This window comes from Anopheles ziemanni, chromosome 2, assembly GCF_943734765.1.
Source record: "Anopheles ziemanni chromosome 2, idAnoZiCoDA_A2_x.2, whole genome shotgun sequence".
NCBI lineage: Eukaryota > Metazoa > Arthropoda > Insecta > Diptera > Culicidae > Anopheles > Anopheles ziemanni.
In genome coordinates, this window is record NC_080705.1 from 40,162,559 (window position 1) to 40,188,059 (window position 25,501).

The window sequence follows — 25,501 nt, forward strand, 5'->3', positions numbered from 1 at the left end:
CGGCTACCCCGGCTGAAATCGATCAGCTAGTGAACATCTACGAACAGTTGCTACCCGAGTCAGTTCAGTTTGTTTCCCTCCTACAAAACATTGTGCGAATTAAAGCAGCACTTCAAGGGACGGCGCTAGAGCAAGCCTCGCACCGCTTTCGGAAAACGATTTACGTCCCGAACAAGGCAAATCCTATCCAGTTTGCTACATTTTTGGCCATTGGCATGGACAAAGTACTCACATACAAGATACTTGCAGTAGTAGGGTTCTATATTGGAGTGTAGCATACGCTATGCACAATCTTAACCAGACACACTTTAATTGATCGATGCCACTCTATTCATACTTGATTCAACCGAAATTATAAAGATGCAGCATAAGCAAATTCCGATCAACGCGTCGAAACACCGCAACTCGTAAACAAGTTGCGACTCGATTGTGCGCGAGCATTGCACCCTAGTAATATGACCCATGGCAAGCCGGCGTCAGGGCATTCGAGCCAAGTAAGCATGACCCACAGCAGGCCGGATGTTATGAAACAGACAGGGAACGATGCGCGCAAAAACCTTTGCGCGATCGAAGTCAACAACCTAACTATTCTTGAAAAACATCAATATATCCAATCAGCATTTATAGAACCGATAAACAACTTTTGTAAAGTAGGTCAGCCTCATTACCAACACTTATTCAACCACCTGTAAACTAGCCCTAAGAAACCGTATAAATAAATCGATACCGAATAGACCAGAGAATCATTCGGTGGACACTGATCGGACGTGGTCGTAATGCCCGTCGCGCATCCAGTAACTAAAAATCTCTGAGTTTTCATCTAAGTCCAAGTTGTACACGATGACAAACCCTTCGCTTCGATAAGTCCGCGACCGCGAGTGGTTTCACGCAGTATGCGTTGATACAAGGTGACCACGAATTATGGATACCGAATATCCACCACATGGCGACCGTGACAGGACAGGATGTGCAAAATAATCCAGTGGAACTGAGTGAGAAACAATAGGTCCCGAAACCATCGAAACAAAAGACAAATGTTCCTGAAGAAAAATTATTACAGTGAAACTTCTAAAGAAAGTTGATCCAAAAAAATGATTGCAGTGAGTAAATCGATGCAGCGAGTGGACTAAGTGATCTTAGGTGCTCCATATGGTTCAGGACATGAAAATAAAAACCGTGGTAATTATATTGGTAGCAATCTTTGTTACGGATAGATTGTTAAAATACACCTATAAACTACTGGTAGCCCAGGAAAGTCGCTCTGTACGACTTTTGACGCTTCCCAAATAAAACAGTGAAATGGACACAAGATGCCAAAGTGAAGCTAAAACGATGAAAAACTGAAGAAAAAAAATCAATTCAAATAATGGTGTGCGAAAAAGACAGTGTCAAAGAACTTGGTAAACGAAGCAGTGTCAAGTTCACTATAAAAACAGTTTTGACATGAAGTAGGTTACGCAAAGCACAGTTATCGACAGCAACGATTCGAATGGTTACCGAAAAGGCATAAGCACCGATGGAAATTGTAGACAGCGACAAGAATTTGATCGAATTACTCGAGTAATCGCAACGGCACTCGTATCGAGGGAAAAGATGCACACGCAGCGACATTGAGGCAGTGTCAACCGTAGCAGAGAAGGATGACATCGTAGAACGACAAGGCCAGCCCCCGGCGCAACAACATAAGACGTCGAAATGAAAGATAAGTTTACATTTTTTTAAAATAAGAATACTACTAAATAGAAATCATACGAAATGAAATATTGAGAGAATGAAATATTGATTAGACACCTGGTATGGAACAGGACAAATTTTTCGTATTGCAAATATCGAGATTAGATAAAATCGGAGCTAACTTAAAGAAAACTCCTTATAGAAGGTATAGACCTCAAACAATAATAAATAAGCTGATCAAAGCTAAAGATATCTATAACGAAACTATTGCGCATTTGAAAGACGCTTTTGCATACGAAAAAAAGTTGACAGACAAATTACTGGTATTAAGAACGAGATATTTCGAAGTTAAAAGGTTACTAGAAGAAAGAGTTGGAGAACCAAAGCTGTTCTCATTAAAAACCATATCTACTGTTATTATTGCCTTATTGAGACTAAGAGATACCATAAGAAAAACAAAAATGGCAAGTATACTAGAAGCAATTAAGACAGTTTCATCTGTCATGCCACATTTCGATGGAGATGAGAAGAAGCTAGACGGAGTTGTAAAATCCATCGAGGTATTGAATGCAATTGTTGATGATGGCAACAGAACGATTATCATTAAGAGCATTCTATCAAAACTTGAAGGAATTGCAAAGGAAGCAGTTGGAAACGATCCCAGCAGCTTAGAGGAAATAATAGACAAACTGACAACAAGATGTAGGAAGAAGAGAACACCTGAAATGGTAGTAGAACAGCTCAACGCAGCAAGACAAAAAGGTTCCATGGAGGAGTTCGGAAATGAGATAGAGAGGCTTACTAATATGCTTGAAGCAGCATATATATCGGAGGACATTCCAAAGCCATTGGCTCACAAAAAGGCCACGAAAACAGGGCTTAAAGCATTGGCCGATGGAATAATTGACATCGAAACACGTTGTGTTATTCGATCAAGACAATTCGAAAAGATCGCTGATGCAATTGTAGCAGCAGTCGAATTGGACAATTGAAAGTCAAATACATACGTATTGGAGGCTCGGTAGTCTAGCGATTGCCAACGCTCACAACAAATTTAACAGAAGAAACGAAGCCAATATTAATAGTCAATACAAGAACCATGACGAGAAAAAAACAAGTTTCAGGGCAGACGAAACCAAATAAGCAAACAGGGATTGATCACCCCACAGTTTGGGAAACGGATAGGCCATCCGAGGTTAGAAAACTCTTGAAATTAAAACAATGGTAGTAAAAAAAGAAAATTGAGCTCACGGTGTACAATCAGAATTATAACAAAGCGCTAGGAAAAGAGGAATTATCGATGATTAATAATGCGAAGCCAAGCCAAACACTAGAGTTTGCGCTGCATAATGTATGCCTAATCGCAAAGAATTGAACAAGAAGGGAAAGAAAAAGAGGAAATATCAATGAATAGTAATGCGAAGTCAAGCCAAACACTAGAGTTTGTGCTGCATAAAGTATGCCTAATCGCAAAGAAAATGAACATAAAATGAATTGAATTATCAAATGAAAGACAAAATATTATTCCCTAAAGACAATCAAAGAAGTAGCTAACAAAACTATTTCCGATACTGAAATTGTCATATTTACTCCAACTAGATGGATTAAAAGTCAGGAAGAATGAGAAAAAATTATAAGAGATTACCATATGAGAACACAAAAGATCAGTAAAGATTATACGCTAAATTGCGAAAAAGATACCAAGGGAAGCTAATGACGAAGGATATCCGCAATTACATCAAAAATTGCAAAGCATGTGTTGTTAACAAGACTTTAGTACACACTAAAGAGAAGGCAGTCGTGACGACGACACCTTCAAAATCGTTTATTATAATTTTAATAGATAGTCAGGATACAAATTGCGTTATCAAACACGACATAACAAACAAAACATCAACCATACACAAAAACAGATTGAAGTTACGAGGTTAAAGAATAATGTTACTCTTTCCAATCCTAACATTATTCTCATTAGGAGGGGAGGTGTAGCATACGCTATGCACAATCTTAACCAGACACACTTTAATTGATCGATGCCACTCTATTCATACTTGATTCAACCGAAATTATAAAGATGCAGCATAAGCAAATTCCGATCAACGCATCGAAACACCGCAACTCGTAAACAAGTTGCGACTCGATTGTGCGCGAGCATTGCACCCTAGTAATATGACCCATGGCAAGCCGGCGTCGGGCATTCGAGCCAAGTAAGCATGACCCTCAGCGGGCCGGATGTTATGAAACAGACAGGGAACGATGCGCGCAAAAACCTTTGCGCGATCGAAGTCAACAACCTAACTATTCTTGAAAAACATCAATATATCCAATCAGCATTTATAGAACCGATAAACAACTTTTGTAAAGTAGGTCAGCCTCATTACCAACACTTATTCAACCACCTGTAAACTAGCCCTAAAAAACCGTATAAATAAATCGATACCGAATAGACCAGAGAATCATTCGGTGGACACTGATCGGACGTGGTCGTAATGCCCGTCGCGCATCCAGTAACTAAAAATCTCTGAGTTTTCATCTAAGTCCAAGTTGTACACGATGACAAACCCTTCGCTTCGATAAGTCCGCGACCGCGAGTGGTTTCACGCAGTATGCGTTGATACAAGGTGACCACGAATTATGGATACCGAATATCCACCACAGGAGTATGGTGTTTCGACAGGATATATTCGTGATGGTAAACACCCTGGAACAACCGCCCAGTGAGCTCGAGGACGCGATTCGAAAAACCAGCTTCATCAAGTGGCACCTCAACCCAATATTCGTTGTAGGAGGCGAAAGTGGAATTCGCGAAAGTTTATACAAAGTAGTTGATGAACGGGGTATTCTTGACAGCATCAAGCTGAGATCGGATTGCAAAGATTACTGGGTGCATCACGATAAAGCAGCTACTTTCAGCTACGGGTTCGGAACAAATGGGGCATCGGTAACTCCTCATCTAATTACATTTTTCTTGTTATTTCAGTGTGCCTGATGATGTCGAACTGAAACCACTGCTTGTAGATCATGCGAAAGTTATCGACGATTTGTGGCCATATAAGTACAAACAATCCTTACGGTACTTCGAAACTGTTATACAACACAATGGAGGCCTTGGACTATTCGACAAAAACGATGGGCAACTTGTAGCCTGTGTTATCAAGAATGACCACGATGCAATCGGGTTAGTACGTATTAATCTGTACAGATGTTTGACGTCTACAGCTTTTCCTTTGCTCTTTCCAACATCCCTCGAGATATTCGGGATATCTGGAGGGATGTTGATGACAGACGATGGCGAGGAGAGAACAAAGGAAAGCTGTAAACGTCAAAGATCTCCACAGATTAATATGTGACGTCTACAGCCAGCATTACCTCACAATTTGCTTTACTTTTAGGCATCTGTACACTATTTCTGAACGAAACAATAGAGGTTACGGAACCACGTTAGCGAAAGCCATGGCGAAGATGATTGCGACTGAGCACAAACAACACGTCCATGCCCACATCGGCCATACTAATAGTCGTTCGATAAAGTTGTTTGAAAAACTTGGGTTCGTGCCAGTTAGCCAAACACAATGGATTCAAATCGGCCAAAAATAATTATTCAAGCACTTTGATTGAATTTTTTACATATGACTTTTCCAATTACTACTACAATTTTTCATTGATATAAAGAAATTTAAATTTCATACGTCCTTGAATCTTGTGTTATTATTAAAACCGTTCCGCAATTTAACCCTCCGCTGCAGCAAAGGAATACACATAATGGAAATGTTTGGTAAACCCTTGGCAAGCCATGTGTACATGATCGAACAAGATCGTTACAAGAAAGGACAAAATGAAAAGTGTTTAACCTTCAGATCTACAACCGCCTACGTGGGTAAGTTTTGCCCTTTTATTTTGCAATTACTTCGAATTGCACAGTAATATCGACTCGAAATTCCTGGAATGCCTCAAGCAACATGATTTCTATCATTCTACCGAAAACCGACTTTTTATTTTTATTCTAAGTATTTTTTTACACCATTTTTCTATTTATACCCCTTAAATCTACAACCGCCTACCCGGGTAAGTCATACGTTTTGTACGAGAGTTTTTATTTTTCTGTACCAAGACAAACCACCAGTAGGTGAAAGGAGGAGCCCCTCGGGTATTTCTTTTTATATTTATATTGAAAACAATCCAAATTTATCTAAGACACACTATGAAAGACTGTTTTACTCCTCGAACTCCTCGAGCAATAAGTAATGAGATAAACTCGAAGACGATCTACAAATATGCAAATTATGCTACATTTTGGTCCACACAGCGGCATCGAAAGCATTCTAGGTGAACTTTCATCATTTGTTACACAAAATAATAATTTATTAATTGCAAGAAAATCATGATGCAACGGGTTGAATTAAATACAAAAGAAACTGTTATCATTTGAAATAAAACGATCGAATTTATGTATATGAGCTAAGTTTTAAAATGTTAAGGCTTAAATATCAGATGTAACAATGTATAATGAAGAATTTCCTCCAGATATGCCACTGAATTTACTGAGGAACATGAACATTTCCAAAACGTAAAATTTAGTAGAAAAATATTCCTAAATCTTTAAAATTTCACTTTATAAGCAAAAATGTTGAAAGGCACCTAGAAGTTACTTCACCAGAAACTTAAGAAGTATAAACAAACACAATTACTTATTGAAAATGTATGGTTTACAGAGTTAGCGATTGTAGATCTATGGGAAAAAATATATTTAAATGAAAAAATTACTTACTTATCGAATTTTTAATATTATTATTTGAATGGGATGTGTTAGAAAACATTCTTAAGTATCATCACTGAAAATTTCAACTCACTACGGCATCTAGAACAAAACATATTAGCTTTGAAGCACAGCAAAATGCAAACCCCCATACAAAACGTATGGCCTACCCAGGTAGGCGGTCGTATGTTAACGTAGGTATTTTTGGTCGTAGACCTGAAGGTTAAGCTTTAAAAACCCGTGCCAAAGCAACAAATCTAATCAACAATTTACACCCCGTTTGTTAGGAATTTGTGGATTACAAATACAACAAACATTTAAAACTTTTTTCGTAGCCTAGCGCTCTCTCCAAATCGGTTGCCTTCGATACCCGGATTACAACGAGTGCAAAAAAGTAAAACCAAACATAATTTTCATGCATGTATTTGTAATCTACTCCTTTGAACTATACAACACACTATACTAGATCCATTCCGGATCATTTAGTAATGATGATGGCTCAGATGGCTGGCTCCATGGACGATGCTGGAAGATGAGTGCGAGATCGGAGCGGCATGATGCGCGATGGGGGCAACATGGTGGGCGATCGGGGCAACATGGTGGGCGATAGGGGCAACATGGTGGGCGATCGGGGCAGCATGATGATGCTGGATGGTGGCGTGAGCTACCGGAGCATGGGCGTAGCTGGAGACATGGACGGGCTGAGCGATCACCTTGTGCACTGGCTGGGCGATCTTCACTCCAGTGGGTTCACGACGGACGACGGCGTTGAATCCGGAGTGGTGGTCGGCGTGGTAGTCGACGACGCGGTGGTGGCCGTCGGAGTCCAACAGCGAGTACTGGCCATGGACCTCATCTCCGTGGCGCGTCTCGTGCTGGCTCTTGATGTCTCCGGTGTGCTCGTCATGGACGGAGTACGAGAACTCGTAGTTGGCCGGAGCATGGTGCTCGTAGTGGTCATCATGATGTCCATAGGACTTCAGGATCGTGGGCTGAGCGATGGTCTTGACGATGGTGGGCTGGTGATGGTACACAGCCGGGGCGGCGTGGATGGCTCCGACGTGGTGGACGGCGGGGGCAGCATGATGTTGGATGGTGGAGTGCGACGTGGCAATGCCATGGTGAGCAGCCGGAAGCAGACCAGCGCTGGCAGCAGCGACCAAAGTGGCCAGGAGAACGAACTAAAATATGGGAGGGTGACGTTAAATATGTTTCCGATGTTTACGCATACGTTATTCTTGGAAGAAAATTAGACGATTCTTACTTTGAACGCCATTTTTGTAGCTGCAATGTTTACAAGTCGACGAACTATGTGACTATGCCTCCAAAAGCCCCGCGTCAAGCCTTTTATACTCAGGATATTCCCAAAACGTTGTTTTCAAAATTCAGGAATAAGTCAGTCGTCCTTGGAGGGCGCGACTACATATTTGAACTACTTTTACTTTCCGAAAACTGATCTACATCAATGGAAAGCAAGAATGAACCAGTGCAGCGTGCAGTGCAATGCACTCCACATACATGATAAGAAAAACAACAATCCAGAGATGAAGCAGTCGATTTACCGCACCAATCCAATCAGCAGCTCGCTCGCCTTGGTCACACCCCCTCGTACAGCTTTGCTATCGATTCGAATTTGTATTGAGATCACAGCAGCGATGGTTGAAACCAATTGCAAAGAAAAGTATTTACAGCAGTATTATTTAAATAATTACAGCAGGGCAATTGCAATAACAACATAAAACATTTCGTTTATTCGTACATTTTAAAGTACAGTTGTACTGAGTTTAACAATCCGGAGCATGCAAAATAAAATGTTTCATTGCGGCGTTACAACCTATCCATTCACAAGGATAAAGCACACGTGCTTTATCATGGTCGTGGTCATTGGGATAAATCACACGATCGATTCCAACCATGTGGATGATGTAGTTGGCGAAATAAACAAGCACCGCGATGCGCGTGCTGATACTCATTTCGGTCAGCACTGACCAACTTAGATCCGTATATGTGATTGAACACTGTTGCTTCACTATGTGTTCCAATTCGGGGCATGTCGTACACGTATCTGAGAATATACGTCTCATTTGGTTCAGCAGTACCGAAAGGTGTAGATTTTCGTTTGGCTACAGATATAAGATAGATCTCCGATCTCACGGGAGTCTTCTGTTTGTCAGCAATAGTTGCCCAAGTCCTCCACGGTGTCGTGGTAGATCCAATTGAGTTAGCGGCACGCGCAGGCCCCTGGCTCAGCTCCAGAGAAGGGAACCTATCACATGATATACCTTCGCTATATCCAGCGCTCGGGAGCCACATACTGAAGCGATGTACCAAAGTTGTGGCAGCAGAAAGGTGTTCTAAACAACAATCTTTTGCGTTAAATTAAGTTGTATCACCCAATTAATCCAGATAAGTTTTGCATACCCGCGTTCCAATTGTGTTCCACGGATATTGGTAGAGAACAGTATCCCGAGTAACCGAAGGCGCTCCACGGTGCGCAGTCATGGGACACGGATCTTGTTGGTAGCGTTATGGCCGATATCGAGGGTGACAGTCTTCCACCCGTACAGCCGTTCTCCCTAAGCATATGCCAAATGCCTCTATCGCATCTCTAACTCGCTCTATTTTAGAATGGAAGGTAGTCATCTCTGAGATGTCGTCGGCATATGCACTGATCAAGTCATCCTGGTCGCAGCAAATGTCTTCGATTATCATGATGAGAGGATGTAAGTCGAGTCCAAACAGATGCATGGAAAGAGGGTCGCCCTGTCGGACGGATCGTTGGATAGAAAAGGAGGAGGAGAGCTGACCATTGACCAGGTAACGAGATGAGGAACGCTCTTCTGAACAAACTTACCAGCTGCTGATTTAAACCCAGAGGCGCTAGTTTCTGAAGAAGTATCTGTCGGTTCGATCAAAGTTCTATTACAGGTCGAAGCAACCGAGCTTGCCACTAAACTTCTTCCTCTTTAAATCCCGCAAACTCTCCATAATCGAGAGAACAGCTTCAAGTATATTTTATGTCTTTTACTGCACTTTTGCTGTGCAAATGTTATTTGCAACTTGTCTTGGATAGCCAGTGGTGGATCTACCTAAGAGCGGACTAAGGCCCTGTGATGAAAACCCCAGACCGCAAAAGTAACTACCGATTTTGTTTAGTCTCGCAGTGGTACACATACTTTGATCAAAGTTATTATTGATATACTGTGATAATACTTAGCCAATGTTAATTTTCACCTAAAGCCTTGGCGGAATATGTTTTCATCAATCTTCTTTCCATCTAATATTTCTGTTTGACTTAAAATGCTCTCGATTTACGGGACACTAGCAAAAATCTGCATTTTTACCCTTTTTAAATGCTTAAATTATCACACGGCCACTATTTGTCGTACACATTTAAAAAAAAACATCTGTTAACAGTAAAATTCATTTGTATTTACTTGAAAAAAGGAAAAACGTGACATTTATTGCAGAAAAATATTAAAATGCGTATTTTCAATAGGTCTGGTCGGTTTAGAATGTGGAGGCATTAATTAACAGAACGAAAGGAATTTTATTAACTTGTTCATATTGCTTAAATTAGAGTGATTATATCCAGATAAATAAAATTTAATACCTGATTTCCTAAAACGAGTGAATTGTGAGAAAGGAAATGTAAGTTATCTATCATATTATATCGTTGACGAATTTATTTATTTATTTTAGATTTAGATTTGAATTAATATTTACTATAAGATATTTATGATTTTCAACGAAGATATTTAACGAACTATTAGATATTTAACGAAGTTACGGATAGTAACGGAAAGATGTGTAGAATTTATTCCTATTGAAAATCATGATGTATATAAAGGATTGCAAGCTGTTATAAAAAATAAGTCCAATCTTGGGCATAAGTATAGAGAACTTGAAAGCAATGGAAATTTCTGAAGTGATTCCCAAACTGGGATTCGAATCACAACTTGGGATTCGAATCGCTATGGCGACTAGCGACACTTTTCCCAACTCGTTCATTCTTTTGGGATTCGAATCCCAGTTAAGGATTCAAATCAAAGGGAGTCACAAAAACTATCTGTTAGGATTTAAATCGTTCATTTAATATTAAGATTCGAATCGCTCACTCAGAACGCACATCACTAGTGTCCAGTAAGCTGAAAGTATCCGTTTCTGTGTTTCGCTAATAGAAGTTTCGCCAGTACGATTACAATCCCTCCGATTCGAATATTTTGCGAGAATGAAAAAGTCCTTCGGCCAAATATCCGATACTTTCTATTTCCAAAACAGTTATCTATTACAAATTTATATTCGGATTCCAAGAAGAACTGGGCAAAATTTTTTACTTTTGTTTTAATTGATTGATGCTTCTATTTCTTAACTAATGTTTGCACTATAACCACACTACACTGGCACTGTTCCATAACGCTGCTTAGTAATGATGATGACTAAGGTGGCTGGCTCCATGGACGATGCTGGAGGAAGAGTGCGCGATTGGAGCGGCATGATGTGCGATCGGAGCAACATGGTGGGCGATCGGAGCAACATGGTGGGCGATCGGGGCAACATGGTGGGCGATAGGGGCAACATGGTGGGCGATCGGGGCAGCATGATGATGCTGGATGGTGGCGTGAGCTACCGGAGCATAGGCGTAGCTGGAGACATGGACGGGCTGAGCGATCACCTTGTGCACTGGCTGGGCGATCTTCACTCCAGTGGGTTCACGACGGACGACGGCGTTGAATCCGGAGTGGTGGTCGGCGTGGTAGTCGACGACGCGGTGGTGGCCGTCGGAGTCCAACAGCGAGTACTGGCCATGGACCTCATCTCCGTGGCGCGTCTCGTGCTGGCTCTTGATGTCTCCGGTGTGCTCGTCATGGACGGAGTACGAGAACTCGTAGTTGGCCGGAGCATGGTGCTCGTAGTGGTCATCATGATGTCCATAGGACTTCAGGATCGTGGGCTGAGCGATGGTCTTGACGATGGTGGGCTGGTGATGGTACACAGCCGGGGCGGCGTGGATGGCTCCGACGTGGTGGACGGCGGGGGCAGCATGATGTTGGATGGTGGAGTGCGACGTGGCAATGCCATGGTGAGCAGCCGGAAGCAGACCAGCGCTGGCAGCAGCGACCAAAGTGGCAAGGAGAACGAACTGAAATATGGGAGAACGAGGATTAACAAATTTCCTATGTTTACCAAAATACTATTCTCCAAAGACATTTGATGATTCTTACTTTGAACGCCATTTTTGTAGCTGCAATGTTTACAAGTCGACGAACTGTGTGACTATGTCTCCACAGGCCACGCGTCAAGCCTTTTATACCCAGGATATTCCCAAAACATTGTTTTCAAAATTCAGGAATAAGTCAGTCGTCCTTGGAGGGTGCGTCTATTTGAACTACTTTTACTTTCCAAAAACTGATCTACATCAATTGAAAGCCAGAATGAACCAGTGCAGCGTGCAGTGCAATGCACTCCACATACATGATAAGAAAAACAACAATCCAGAGATGAAGCAGTCGACTTACCACACCAATCCAATCAGCAGCTCGCTCGCCTTGGTCACACCCCCTCGTACAGCTTTGTTATCGAATCGAATTTATATTAAGATGGGGGAAATCGCTTGCCAAAAAAATAGCGTGAAATTATTTTTTTTAAGTTATATAGCTTTTCCATGTATAAAAATAGGTTATAGTGCTGATTAGAAACATTCATCAAATGATGAGTTTATTATTCTAGAATAATCTTCAAGCATTTTTACTGAATTCTTTTACAAAATTTTCATAAACTCATGCAAGTAATGTATATGGGAGTTCACGTTGTACATCCTGTCCAGTATAACCATAGTTTTCAATTTAACGAGACATTCAATTCAAACGGTTCACACAACGGCATTTTTTCGCTCATTGCATACATTTTTGATACATCCGCTTACGAATAGTGTAACCACGACAGTAACTTTGGCTAGAGTGACTTCATTTGGGTACCCTGATCTTAATTGACAACTGGCGTTATGAACGAAAGGTGATTCAAACCTACATATTTTTCCGATTCACGATAGACTCTTGTCAATCACTTCAAATAAATTGATTATTTTAGCCTTATCAGCAGCGTTTATAATCGGGTTCATGGTAATCCCACCCTTGTTGAGATACGTCTAAAACACGTTGTCAAAGATAATTGCCGCTCTATTGTACCATTTTTATCCTATCTTTACTTAAGCGTCATCTTTATCTCTTCGCATTTTTTTTTGCAAAGTATACTATCTTATCGCTGCAATGTTCGTGAATAGGGATGTAAGTGTATCCGAAGTTTGAGAATGCTCTAGCAACATGAGAAGAGCACACTTAGTACTATCCCGATTCCCGAACAATGAACAACGCTATCGAGCCATTGCGTCCGGCTACCCCGGCTGAAATCGATCAGCTGATGAACATCTACGAACAGCTGCTACCCGAGTCAGTTCAGTTTGTTTCCCTCCTACAAAACATTGTTCGAATCAAAGCAGCACTTCAGGGAACGGCGCTGGAACAAGCCTCGCACCGCTTTCGGAAAACGATTTACGTCCCGAACAAGACAAATCCTATCCAGTTTGCTACATTTTTGGCCATTGGCATGGACAAGGTACTCACATACAAGATACTTGCAGTAGTACGGTTCTATATTGGTGTATGGTGTTTCGACAGGATATATTCGTGATGGTAAACACCCTGGAACAACCGCCCAGTGAGCTCGAGGACGCGGTTCGGAAAACCAGCTTCATCAAGTGGCACCTCAACCCAATATTCGTTGTAGGAGGCGAAAGTGGAATTCGCGAAAGTTTATACAAAGTAGTTGATGAACGGGGTATTCTTGACAGCATCAAGCTGAGATCGGATTGCAAAGATTACTGGGTGCATCACGATAAAGCAGCTACTTTCAGCTACGGGTTCGGAACAAATGGGGCATCGGTAACTCCTCATCTAATTACATTTTTCTTGTTATTTCAGTGTGCCTGATGATGTCGAACTGAAACCACTGCTTGTAGATCATGCGAAAGTTATCGACGATTTGTGGCCATATAAGTACAAACAATCCTTACGGTACTTCGAAACTGTTATACAACACAATGGAGGCCTTGGACTATTCGACAAAAACGATGGGCAACTTGTAGCCTGTGTTATCAAGAATGACCACGATGCAATCGGGTTAGTACGTATTAATCTGTACAGATGTTTGACATCTACAGCTTTTCCTTTGCTCTTTCCAACATCCCTCGAGATATTCGGGATATCTGGAGGGATGTTGATGACAGACGATGGCGAGGAGAGAACAAAGGAAAGCTGTAAACGTCAAAGATCTCCACAGATTAATATGTGACGTCTACAGCCAGCATTACCTCACAATTTGCTTTACTTTTAGGCATCTGTACACTATTTCTGAACGAAACAATAGAGGTTACGGAACCACGTTAGCGAAAGCCATGGCGAAGATGATTGCGACTGAGCACAAACAACACGTCCATGCCCACATCGGCCATACTAATAGTCGTTCGATAAAGTTGTTTGAAAAACTTGGGTTCGTGCCAGTTAGCCAAACACAATGGATTCAAATCGGCCAAAAATAATTATTCAAGCACTTTGATTGAATTTTTTACATATGACTTTTCCAATTACTACTACAATTTTTCATTGATATAAAGAAATTTAAATTTCATACGTCCTTGAATCTTGTGTTATTAATTAAAACTGTTCCGCGATTTAACCCTCCGCTGCAACAAAGGAATGCACATAATGGAAATGTTTGGTAAACCCTTGGCAAGCCATGTATACATGATCGAACAAGATCGTTACAAGAAAGGACAAAATGAAAAGTGTTTAAGCTTTAAAAACCCGTGCCAAAGCAACAAATCTAATCAACAATTTACACCCCGTTTGTTAGGAATTTGTGGATTACAAATACAACAAACATTTAAAACTTTTTTCGTAGCCTAGCGCTCTCTCCAAATCGGTTGCCTTCGATACCCGGATTACAACGAGTGCAAAAAAGTAAAACCAAACATAATTTTCATGCATGTATTTGTAATCTACTCCTTTGAACTATACAACACACTATACTAGATCCATTCCGGATCATTTAGTAATGATGATGGCTCAGATGGCTGGCTCCATGGACGATGCTGGAGGAAGAGTGCGCGATCGGAGCGGCATGATGTGCGATCGGGGCAACATGGTGGGCGATCGGGGCAACATGGTGGGCGATCGGGGCAGCATGATGATGCTGGATGGTGGCGTGAGCTACCGGAGCATGGGCGTAGCTGGAGACATGGACGGGCTGAGCGATCACCTTGTGCACTGGCTGGGCGATCTTCACTCCAGTGGGTTCACGACGGACGACGGCGTTGAATCCGGAGTGGTGGTCGGCGTGGTAGTCGACGACGCGGTGGTGGCCGTCGGAGTCCAACAGCGAGTACTGGCCATGGACCTCATCTCCGTGGCGCGTCTCGTGCTGGCTCTTGATGTCTCCGGTGTGCTCGTCATGGACGGAGTACGAGAACTCGTAGTTGGCCGGAGCATGGTGGTCGTAGTGGTCATCATGATGTCCATAGGACTTCAGGATCGTGGGCTGAGCGATGGTCTTGACGATGGTGGGTTGATGATGGTACACAGCCGGGGCGGCGTGGATGGCTCCGACGTGGTGGACGGAGGGGGCAGCATGATGCTGGATGGTGGAGTGCGACGTGGCAATGCCATGGTGAGCAGCCGGAAGCAGACCAGCGCTGGCAGCAGCGACCAAAGTGGCCAGGAGAACGAACTAAAATATGGGAGGGTGACGTTAAATATGTTTCCGATGTATACGCATACGTTATTCTTAGAAGAAAATTTGACGATTCTTACTTTGAACGCCATTTTTGTAGCTGCAATGTTTACAAGTCGATGAACTGTGAGAATATGCTTTTAAAAAAGTCGACCGCGGTCCTTTTATACACAGGACTTTAGCGACAAATTTAACAACATTGCGTCCTTGAAAAAACTCCTTTCGCTTTGAAGTTTTTGAGTAAAATCGCGTAAACACTTAAAAAAACTAGCTGGTAAACCAGTTTTTTTTTTATTTGTTTAAATAGTTAGGGAACCTACCTTCTTCGCGCAATCTGTACTTCAAATACATGTTGTGTTTGTGTCTGTCAATTATTTAGTTGGTCATCAAGCACCCCAGAAGAGGCTAGCATACTTTTATCAAAAATGGTTGGTTTTATTCTAATCTAACAAACTAACGCAAATCAGCGAGATAATAATGCCTGCTATACCTTTCTATACATTGTTTACAGTTAGAATATTAACCAGAAAACACATCAACGCCGTAACAACTGTTTCAATTGTCTAATGTTACGCTGATCTATCACAGATAGTTTCCTAGACAGAACGAGAACAAAAGGCTACAATGCAACGCAACGTGAGGCCTGCATAAAGTGTGCCGATCCTTTATTTGCTCAGGTACTTGGCGGCCCAATCTGTCCGTCCGGTGTGATCATTCCCGGTTCCGACGTACGCCAATACTCCTGCAACAGGGAAAAGGGTTAAAATGATGCCGGGTGCGTGACTGTTGTGTGGCGTTCAAAAGATGAGCGCCGTACTCACCACCCTCCGGTACCCATTGCTTCTTTTCGCCCGCGTTTTTCGGCGCTATATCGTCCCAGGGGAACAGCTTGAAGGATGCATTAATGCCGGTAAACTCGTTGCTGCCCAGATTGCTGTGGGATACCCATGCAAGCATTAATCCTTCCGGCGTGCATAGTTAAGAAGTAAATTCCATATACCATACCCATTGTTGGAAACGAAGATCTGCTGCGGGTTTTTCCTCCGCGGCGCAACGTTTGCACTTGAGTGCGACGGTTTCGCCGCCGAGTTATCGAAAATATCCGCCATCGTTCCGCCAGCACCGACGTTCTTCGTACTTCCCTTTGCAAATGGAACCGTGTTCGGGTACTTGGAGGTGGTCGTGTCCTTGCTGAACGACATGGTGCCAAATAGGTCCTCCAGTTTGAAGTCGTTCGTGGTTTTCTTGTTGGTCGCTTTAACTCGGCTCCTGGAATTGTTATTTACGTCCTTAATTTATCAATTTGCAACTTTCATGGAAAATTAATTACTAGATTTTAAATTTCTCCTTCATTAGTTTCTTGATACATCCAACAAACTTCTGATAGATTGTGATTGAAACAATGAATTTCTGAGTAATGAAACTGTTTTAAAACAATATGGCTCGTAGGTAATGGCTCCTAGGTAATTAATAAGGAAGTTTTTCAGTCCCGTTTTCAATCGTTTTTGTTTTTGTAACACACTTTAATATTTGGATAAAATACTTGTTTGGAACCATGTTTAACGTTTGGAAAAACACATTTGAAAACAATTCCAATTCGATCTATTTTTGCTGTAAGCCAAGCTACTGGAAAGATGTAGAGGTACCTCAAAAAACAAACAAACTCAATAAAAAAGGTCATCAAATATACTAAAAAGTATTCATTTACGAATTGAAAAATTCTTCACAATTGACAAAGTCATAACGTGTTATAGAGAGCGTGCAAAATAAAAGCAATAAAGCAATGTTTTCTAGAACTAAGCAATTATCATGGAGATTCTTATTTAATGTTTATCTCTTTTGTGATTTTGAAAATGGGAAAAAAGATATTCAACGACACAGATATATTAATGGTAAGCAAGGATTCGAATCTCCAAAGAATCAATGAGTACATGAAAGATCTGCTAGTTGGCACAATGATTCAAACGCACATCAGGGGTTTTCAATAGAAAGCAATAAATATTCGCGATGATTTAAATGTTAATCTCTCGCTCATAAGGAAAATATACACGATTACTCAATATATACATTCCAATAAAAACACATTTTCTCACATTCACAAAGAATTAACTTTTGGTTGGTTTAGCTACAACAAAGCAAGTGTTCATTGATTTGCTAACGACAACAGGACGTCTCACTTTATATGGCTTAAAAGTCTGTTCAATCATACATGTTGCTACAGTAATTTCTAGATGTCTAGCTTATGTACGAGAATAAACCTAAAACATACCCCAGAATGTCCTCTAGCGCATCGTCCTCAAAGCTGCCACCCTGCTGGTTCGTGGGCTCCCAGCTTTTGCTGAAGTGGCCATGAATCGCGCGGTTCATTGTCCCATTGCGGTTCCGATACAGCTTCAGGTCTTCGTCCGTCTTCCGCGACATCAGCATCGGTTGCTTCGAGAACGCATTGTACACCTTGCCATCCTGAGCAAAACCGTCGCGAAACATTCCACTCCCACCGGTGCGCCCCGTACCACCCAGCGCACCATCGCTACCACCCCCGACACTGGCGGCACTGGTGCCCGTTTTCCCCGTCGGGACCGAGTTTTTCTTGTGCAGGTAAAAGCCACTTCCGAAGAAGCTCGAATCGTCACTGTCTAGCACCGGAAGGACCCGCGCCACGCCTGGCTTCGAAGCACCCTGCTGATGATGGTAGTCGGGGTTTCGTGTCACGAAGATATCGTTCACCTTTTCCTTCCGCCCGCTGGCCACCCCCACCGGTACTACCGGCAACTCCGTCGCACCCCGTTCGGCCACGCTCACTATCGCGGGTTTGATGATGGAGTAGCTGACCACCGATCCGACCCCGTTCGTGTTCGTGGTGTGACCAACGTCGGTCCCCTGGGCAACACTGTTCGGCTCGGTTGCCACGATCGGCTTGCTGAAAGGAGCTACTCCATCGCTCCGGAATTGTCTGCCCTGCGCCGGAACGCCGAGGCCCGCGTTGTAGCTGTTGAGCATCTCGTTCAGCACACTGTAGTTGATGCCACTCTGGAACCGTGTTGCTTTACCCCCGCCGTCAGTGGCGTAGGGTGCTTGCGACTGCTGGGACGTCACGTTGGACGGTACCTCGGATACGCGCGACAGGCTCAGCATCGAGTTCAGCTCGTTCAGCTCGCTGTTGCTGATCGGTTTGTAGTTGCCATTGCTCGCATCGGCGTCCCGCGGGTGCTTGGCGTTGGGAGCCAGCTCCATGATGGACAGTCGCCCGTTGGAACCGTTCGCAAATGCCGGCTGATTATGCTGGGATAACGTGTTAGTTGTGGACGCACCGTTCGTCGTATGATGCGCCGACGTGCGGGACTTTGTCGAGCCGAAGTACGGGTACTTCATTGATTGCTGCGCAGTTGGTCGCTTTTCCGGGTCCCACTGGAGCTGATCCTCCAACAATTGAATGCCGGCGGTGCTGGCACGTGTCACCAGGGTTGCTAGGGGAATCCTTGGGCACTCCGGAAATCGAAACTGGATCGTTGCGGCCAGCTTATGGCCCTCCGCCCAGTCCGTCTGTAAGCAAGTTCGAATTGTTTGGTACAGACGCCATTCTCAACAATACGGATGGTTCCAAACATACCTTGTCGGGCGTGCCCAAGACGGAGCATATCTTAAACAGTTGGTCGACCTCGCTGGAACCGGGAAACAATGGCCGAAACGTGTACAGCTCCGCCATGATGCATCCCACCGCCCAAAGATCTATGGAACTACCGTACCTAGTTGAGTGTAGAAGTACTTCCGGAGCACGATACCTAAGTTATGGAAAAACAGAAGAGCAGAAATGTTCGCAGACACAAATAAAAACCGATCAAGTAAGAATCACGTAGTTTAAAATTAGAATTTAATTTTTTTCTATGAATTTTCAAGAAGAACAACTTGTTTTCGTTCTAAACTACACCATTGAAAACGGTTTTTGAAAAGCATCTCCTTCGAAACTGTTCAAATAGTTTCTAATTCTGACGAGTAATTATTATTATTTTTGTTGACTGTTTTGATATTAATCATATACATCTCCAAACACAGGAGGGAGAAAATTTGAACTTCTTTTGTTAATTTTTTTTTTTTCACTTAATGCCGATTTTATCCGTTGTTATAGAAATGTGAGCGAGACATTTAAAACAAAAATACAGCAAATTTCTTGCTGCCGTTCATGAATGTTTAACTATTAAATACAACTTTCTATTCTAATAATCTGAACTAGGAAACAGAAAATTTTAAAAATAAATAAAAACAATAATGAAACAATACCCACACACCGTAAAATACGATTTGAATGCAGAACAAATATTTGAAACATTGATTTACCTAAATTCAATTTCAGTTTCATTATAGTAACATTTATACATTTTAAATTAATTTCAAATTTGCTGGAGCAATAACCAAGTACCTCAAAACACTTTGTTGACTATTGTTATTGCTTATTATTACTTTCCTATTGTTCAATTCACAAAAGATGTTTAGTTTTAAACAGTCCAGGCGTTTCCTGCCCATTTTATTCATCATCATCTCCATGAAAAAGATAACATGTTGTTCACCAGACAAAAGGTAATTTAGTTTCTTTGAGAGCAAACCATAAACAAAATTAATATTACAGGTTTTTACCCTATCTGGTACTTCAAAAGATAGATTAACATGAAATTTTCTTCATTTTTACATTTCATGCGTCATTCCCAAATAGTGGTCTTTACACAGAATATCGTATTACACAGCCCTCGGCATCACGAAGGCTATCATGTCTTAACCGTCCGAAAATAATAGTATAACCTATAAGGAAACTATGTTTTGACACTGATCACGCAACACGCAATATGTTTGATCCCACTATCTTACTCGCCAGGTTGGGGTACAATAGAACCCTCACGCCAACAATGCCCGTACGCTCATGAATAAATCAACCAACGACAGCTTGCTATTAGCGCACGCCACCTCCGGTCATGCTTACCATCGCGTCGAAACGTAATCCGTATACGGCGGACGGGAGCGTATCTCCCGCGCGAGCCCAAAGTCGGCTATTTTTACCGTTTCCGGTCCACTGCAGAGCACGTTCTCCGGCTTCAGGTCCCGGTGGAAAAAGCCGTGCCGATGCATGAACGCCAGACCGGTGAGAATCTGCTGCAGTATCAGTCTTATCGTCGCCTCCGGGAAGTGGGTATCGCGATCCTTGATCAGCTGGTAGAGATTCTCCTGCATGTACTCGAACACGAAGTACAGGACATCGTTCTCCCGTATCACCTCCTTCAGCTTCACTACGTTGGCATGGGAGAGCTTTTTCAACGACTGCAAAGCAAAGTAGACCCCCGATTAGCCATCCCGACGATGGAGTGGGGAAGGGGAGAAGAGTCCATGGGACCACAAGCGTTACACTACCTTCACCTCCCGAAGACTCATGGCTTCCTCCCAGGAGTAGTATTTCCGCTTCATGCGCTTGATGGCGACCTTTTCACCGGTGTCCTTGCGCTGGCCAAGGACGACGGTACCGTACGTACCATCCCCGAGCTGGCTGAGCGTTAGGTATCGATTCATAGTTCGGCCGTGCCTTCGCCTCTCGTTTCAGTCTCGTTTGGTCGCCGGTACCGGCAAACGTTACATTCCAGATGCCTACTCGGAGGACTTTGTTTTGACCGCAATGCACTGACAGCGTAACACGGACACCACTGCTGGCGCTGTTGTCATTTTCTATTCCTTCCGTTCCGTTGTTTACCTCTCCGGTGCACTTCCGGTGCATAAAAATTTCAGTTCACTAGCACACCACCGTCCACCGTCTTCGTTGATGCGTGGCACTCGGGCAAACTTCTCATCGACCGTGATTCCATGCCAGCTGGTCATTATTCTTAAACATTTTATGCACTTCCAGTTTGACTTCGCCCGAGGCCACGAGACGCTGAACGACCAGGGCGTTCTCTTTTTTTTTCTTCTCCAACTCAATAGACAAACACTCCTTCTTTCACCACAGACGTATAACAAATTCTTGTGGCTCGCAGGTACTCAAGAGCAACTCGCAATAGCTAGATGGACATGTCTTGAACTGAATTATTGATTGATTAGTTATAAATGGGGAAATGATAAAGGCAAAACGCAGTTTATAGACACTTTTGCCTTGACATCGCTTGTACTGGTCTACTGAATATTGACCGCTTACAGCTTTCTTACTTTTTATGAAGGAAATTTTTGTTGGATTTGGTTCAAAGTTATTTATTTTTTAATACTTAGTTATATGACAATCTTTCCGCTTATCATAATGCTTGCTTGAAGATTGTAGCTTATTAGAGACTTATTAGAAATTAGAGGGATTGTAGTTTGAATACAAAATGCATGACAAACCTGTCGCCATATGGCGAGTAATAATAACCTAACCATAATCAATAATATGCTACCGTAGAAGCACCATACTTGGCGCGGGTCCAAACTTGGCGCACTTTCTAATATTTTCTTCGATATTAGACTATTTCCAAAACATTTCAGCCTAAAATATGTAGTCAAATATTTGTTTATGTTTGTACAATACTTCCGCATCAAAACATGTGATTGATTTTTGGTTATTGAATGTAAATTTAATTAAATGAAAAATTCCATCCTACAAGTGCGCCATTTTTTACCCGCGTTAGCAACGCTGCTAAGGAGTGGGTTCAACTGTTTCCAATAATTTAAAGGCAAAACAAATATTATCAATGTTTTTTTTAACCGAAACTGTTAAAATGTAAGTATTTTCACTGAATCGTGGTTAGATTCGGTGCTTTTTGAGATATTTATGCTAATTTGAAGCGACAACATTTTGCGCCAAGTTTGGCTCACAGTGTTCCTAATTATTCTCCGTGGAGAATATGAATGTTTGCGCTGCTAGATATTTTTGAATCATAGAAGGCTTTGATGAATGAAGATTATAAAAGCTAGGGAAGAGATAGTTTCATTTGCGCGAGATAAGCCAAAGTCCGCGGCAAAAAAAGCCAATTTGATTTTTTAATTGCTGTTCAAATGTGTTTCTATTGTTTTAAGTTGACTTTTGAATAAAATTGTTGAATGTCATGAACCTACATCCAATTTGTTTTGAGTGCGCCAAGTTAGGAACACATCGCGCCAAATAAGGAACATTGAAAAAATCGTGCGCCAAGTTAGGAACATAATGTACCACACAAAGAGTTTCTGAAACATGAAGAAATATTAATTTAAGAGTTTCTCACTTATTTTTCTTATATTCTATGGTAGTTAGGCCAGCACTGTGCAAAAAATGGTATGATTTGACCGAACATTGCTTTTGTTATTAATTTTTTTATGCAGAATTTCCTTAACTGCGCCAAATATGGTACATCTACGGTACCCTTGAAATCATTCATCTGAAACAACCAACATGAAAGTGAAACATGCTACCTCCCCTAACCGGAACGGAAATTGAAGGACTTTGGTAAATAGAAAGCCGATCAGTTCGATCGAGCGAACAGGGGATAATGACATTTGCGATTGTAATTAGAATGACAAAGACTAACCCAAAACGGTATAAATATTACCTATACAGTCACGAACACTTGCGAGAAGTTTTGTTTTGATTATGTAGGAAAATTTTGTAATTTATTCTGCAATGCTCATGACGTGCAAATTAACCAAAGGCAAATTCATCCAATTTAAAAATTGTATACCAAGTTTATACATGGTTCATTTGAAAATTGAAAAATTAGTAGTAAAGAAAAGTCAAAACCTGATGGCACGTAAATTGAGTTGAAAAAAGGGTACATTGTTAACATGTATTTTAGATTTAATTTAATTGAATAACCACTCAAACTAAAAATGTAGATGCAAAGATGGGAAAAATGTAGATAATAAAACATATTTTAAGAAGTCTGAAACTACCATACCATAATGATTATAAAGATTATAAATCAAAACGAACCTGGAGCTTTGATGTTTCTATTAAACCATACTACTGACGGCCAGTTAAGATTCCTCAGTGTGGGAATCATAAGAATAACTGAAAATCTGATAAGACTTACAAAAATTTACTTTCTTGATGTTTTAGTTATGGCTTCATTCTGTAGGCGATGAAAATATTTAATAAATAAATAAAAACTGGTAACCATACTTTAACATACTCTTTTATATAGCGTGTAATAAACACGCTGAAGAAACAAACAATTTAACGAAAATTACCGATGAGGTAACATGATTCGTATTAACAAAGTCAACATAATTGCTACCATTTAAACTGTAACTTTAACCGATTAACCTACAAAGTCCAAGCATCGATCTAAATCGAGCTAAACTTTCTTTGGCGTGTGTATGGAGACGCACGTACTTGCGCCTTCAGTGTCGCCGAACTTTTCACGCAAATTAGCGTCGCCGAAACGGAAAAAGTTGACCGCCACGACGCTCTGCCCTCCCTCCGATCGCGAGCACTCGCAAGTTTTTCCTGCGTCGGCGTCTGATGGCGTCAAAGGGAATCGACACCAACGTCAACGTGATAAAAACAAGAACAAGAGCTTCCAAGACCACGGCTACGTTTCCTTCGGGGGTCCGTAGCGCCGTATGGCAGGAGCGTTGAACGAATTCGAGTTCTTGTTTGACCTCGTTTTTCGTTTCCCCGCCGAGTAAAACAGTTTTTCCCTAGCACTGCCCTTTTCCGATCTCGCCACTCCCTTCCCATCGCTGCAACGCCCATACTGTGCCACCTGCACGTTCGCATGAAAGGAACAAAACCCCGACGAAATTAAGGACTCACGATACTCGGGGGTAGTTGTTATTGCTGCCCTGGCGTAAGCGTGCCCACCGTGCCCGTTTGCTTCGAGGGAAATTTAAAAAAAAGTAAGAAAAAGACCATGACGCCTTCCGCGGAAGGTAAATACGCACTGAGTAAAATTGATTGCGAGCGAAAGTAAGGCGAAATGTAACACGGCTTGCAATATGATCCAGCGGAACGAGGCCAGCAAGTCAGCGAACCGTTTCGATTTCGAGCTCAACACAGGCATTCACATTTCACTGTCGCGTAGATTTGCCATTGATGCAAACAATCGGCTAACGTTGGTCACTTTAATGCACATTTTTGTGATCAATATTACATTTCTCATCCATTTACCTCTAACCTCAACATAGAGCCATAGGAAGCTCACACAATTTATTCACAATCAACACAATTAAATGCTCACGTATATACAATTACTCGGGACAAGGTTTTCCGTTAACCACTTGCTTATATTCTCTTGTTTGACATTTTTTAATATTCAAATACTTTAAATTTCACTTTATCAACTGCACCTCCACGCAAGAGTTTTATATCCAGTATTCGGAACTATACGCACTGCTCCCTAGAACGCCACCGTATGGGACCGAATCGACCACCATTGAAGACCGAACTCTGCGAACGGGCCACAAGAACACAGACCCGTCGGCCATCGTAGTCAGTTCGTGTATGTTTACCCGTCGTCCGGGCAACCGTTGCTCATCGCAGGACCAATCAAACTTTAGTCTCGGCCAGCTGTCGTTAAAACCTACCCAAAGCTGAGCTGAAACGTCCAGCACAAACGGCGTGCTAGGGTGTGGAGGTTCTTTCAAAGTTTGTACTAAACGCTATCCTTCGATGCACCCGACAGAAATTAGAAGGTCCTTCCGGTCGTTTGCGGTCCGATTGAACCACGATCGACTGTCCAAAAAATCTTAACTAAATCGGCGCATGCGTGTGACGTGACAGTGACGAGTGAGAAATAAAAATCTCATCACCTGCGTCCAACACCTGATAGAACTTTAGCTCACCAGACCAGACATTACGGTATATTTGGCGCTTCACTGCTGCAAGTTTACAGTTCAGATTGAAATCTAACGTTTTCGGAAGTCACAACAAATAACTGAAATTACGATTGTACTGAAAACAGTAAAATGTTAAACCGAGTTATAAAATAATGAATTGTGCTGCACCGACGTAAAAACTTTGAAAAGTTTGTTTTCTATTTGATAAACAACAGCTAGACGATTCGAAATTATTTCTTCTTAGATCGAACTGATAGACTCCATGATATTAGATAACTTAAAAGCCGCAACAAAAGAAATAATAAAGTTTGCGGAGGAACTCTGCAGCTTTGGTTTTTGTTAGGCGACAGATATTTGTGTTACTGCCTCAATTCCTCAAAACATACTTTTCTTGATCATGTATGAGACACACATGCAATTACGATGTTTTATTTAAAGCAGAATTTGGGGTATCCATAAAAGTAAGCATGAAATGAGGCTTCATGTTGTTAACCAAAATGTCGTACAACTATTTGATCACCGCTA

General features: G+C 41.9%; 3 protein-coding genes across 3 annotated transcripts; all 3 read right to left on the bottom strand.

The window, feature by feature from the left end:
- Positions 1-6,912: 6,912 nt before the first annotated feature.
- LOC131282283 (cuticle protein 8-like) lies at positions 6,913-7,706 on the bottom strand. Its single transcript, XM_058311696.1, has 2 exons — positions 7,695-7,706; positions 6,913-7,611 (listed from the first exon to the last, which is right to left on the bottom strand). The coding sequence occupies exons 1-2, from the start codon at positions 7,704-7,706 to the stop codon at positions 6,913-6,915; spliced, it is 711 nt and encodes a 236-aa protein (XP_058167679.1).
- Positions 7,707-10,853: 3,147 nt separating this feature from the next.
- LOC131293567 (histidine-rich protein PFHRP-II-like) lies at positions 10,854-15,309 on the bottom strand. The gene is made up of 4 exons (XM_058321643.1): positions 15,298-15,309; positions 14,581-15,214; positions 11,656-11,675; positions 10,854-11,573 (listed from the first exon to the last, which is right to left on the bottom strand). Exons 1-4 carry the CDS (start codon positions 15,307-15,309, stop codon positions 10,854-10,856), a joined length of 1,386 nt encoding a protein of 461 aa, XP_058177626.1.
- A 573-nt stretch (positions 15,310-15,882) lies between these two features.
- Positions 15,883-20,770, bottom strand: LOC131282279 (protein kinase shaggy). The gene is made up of 7 exons (XM_058311693.1): positions 20,615-20,770; positions 20,190-20,524; positions 18,828-18,999; positions 17,487-18,760; positions 16,223-16,486; positions 16,039-16,151; positions 15,883-15,959 (listed from the first exon to the last, which is right to left on the bottom strand). Exons 1-7 carry the CDS (start codon positions 20,768-20,770, stop codon positions 15,883-15,885), a joined length of 2,391 nt encoding a protein of 796 aa, XP_058167676.1.
- Positions 20,771-25,501: the final 4,731 nt, after the last annotated feature.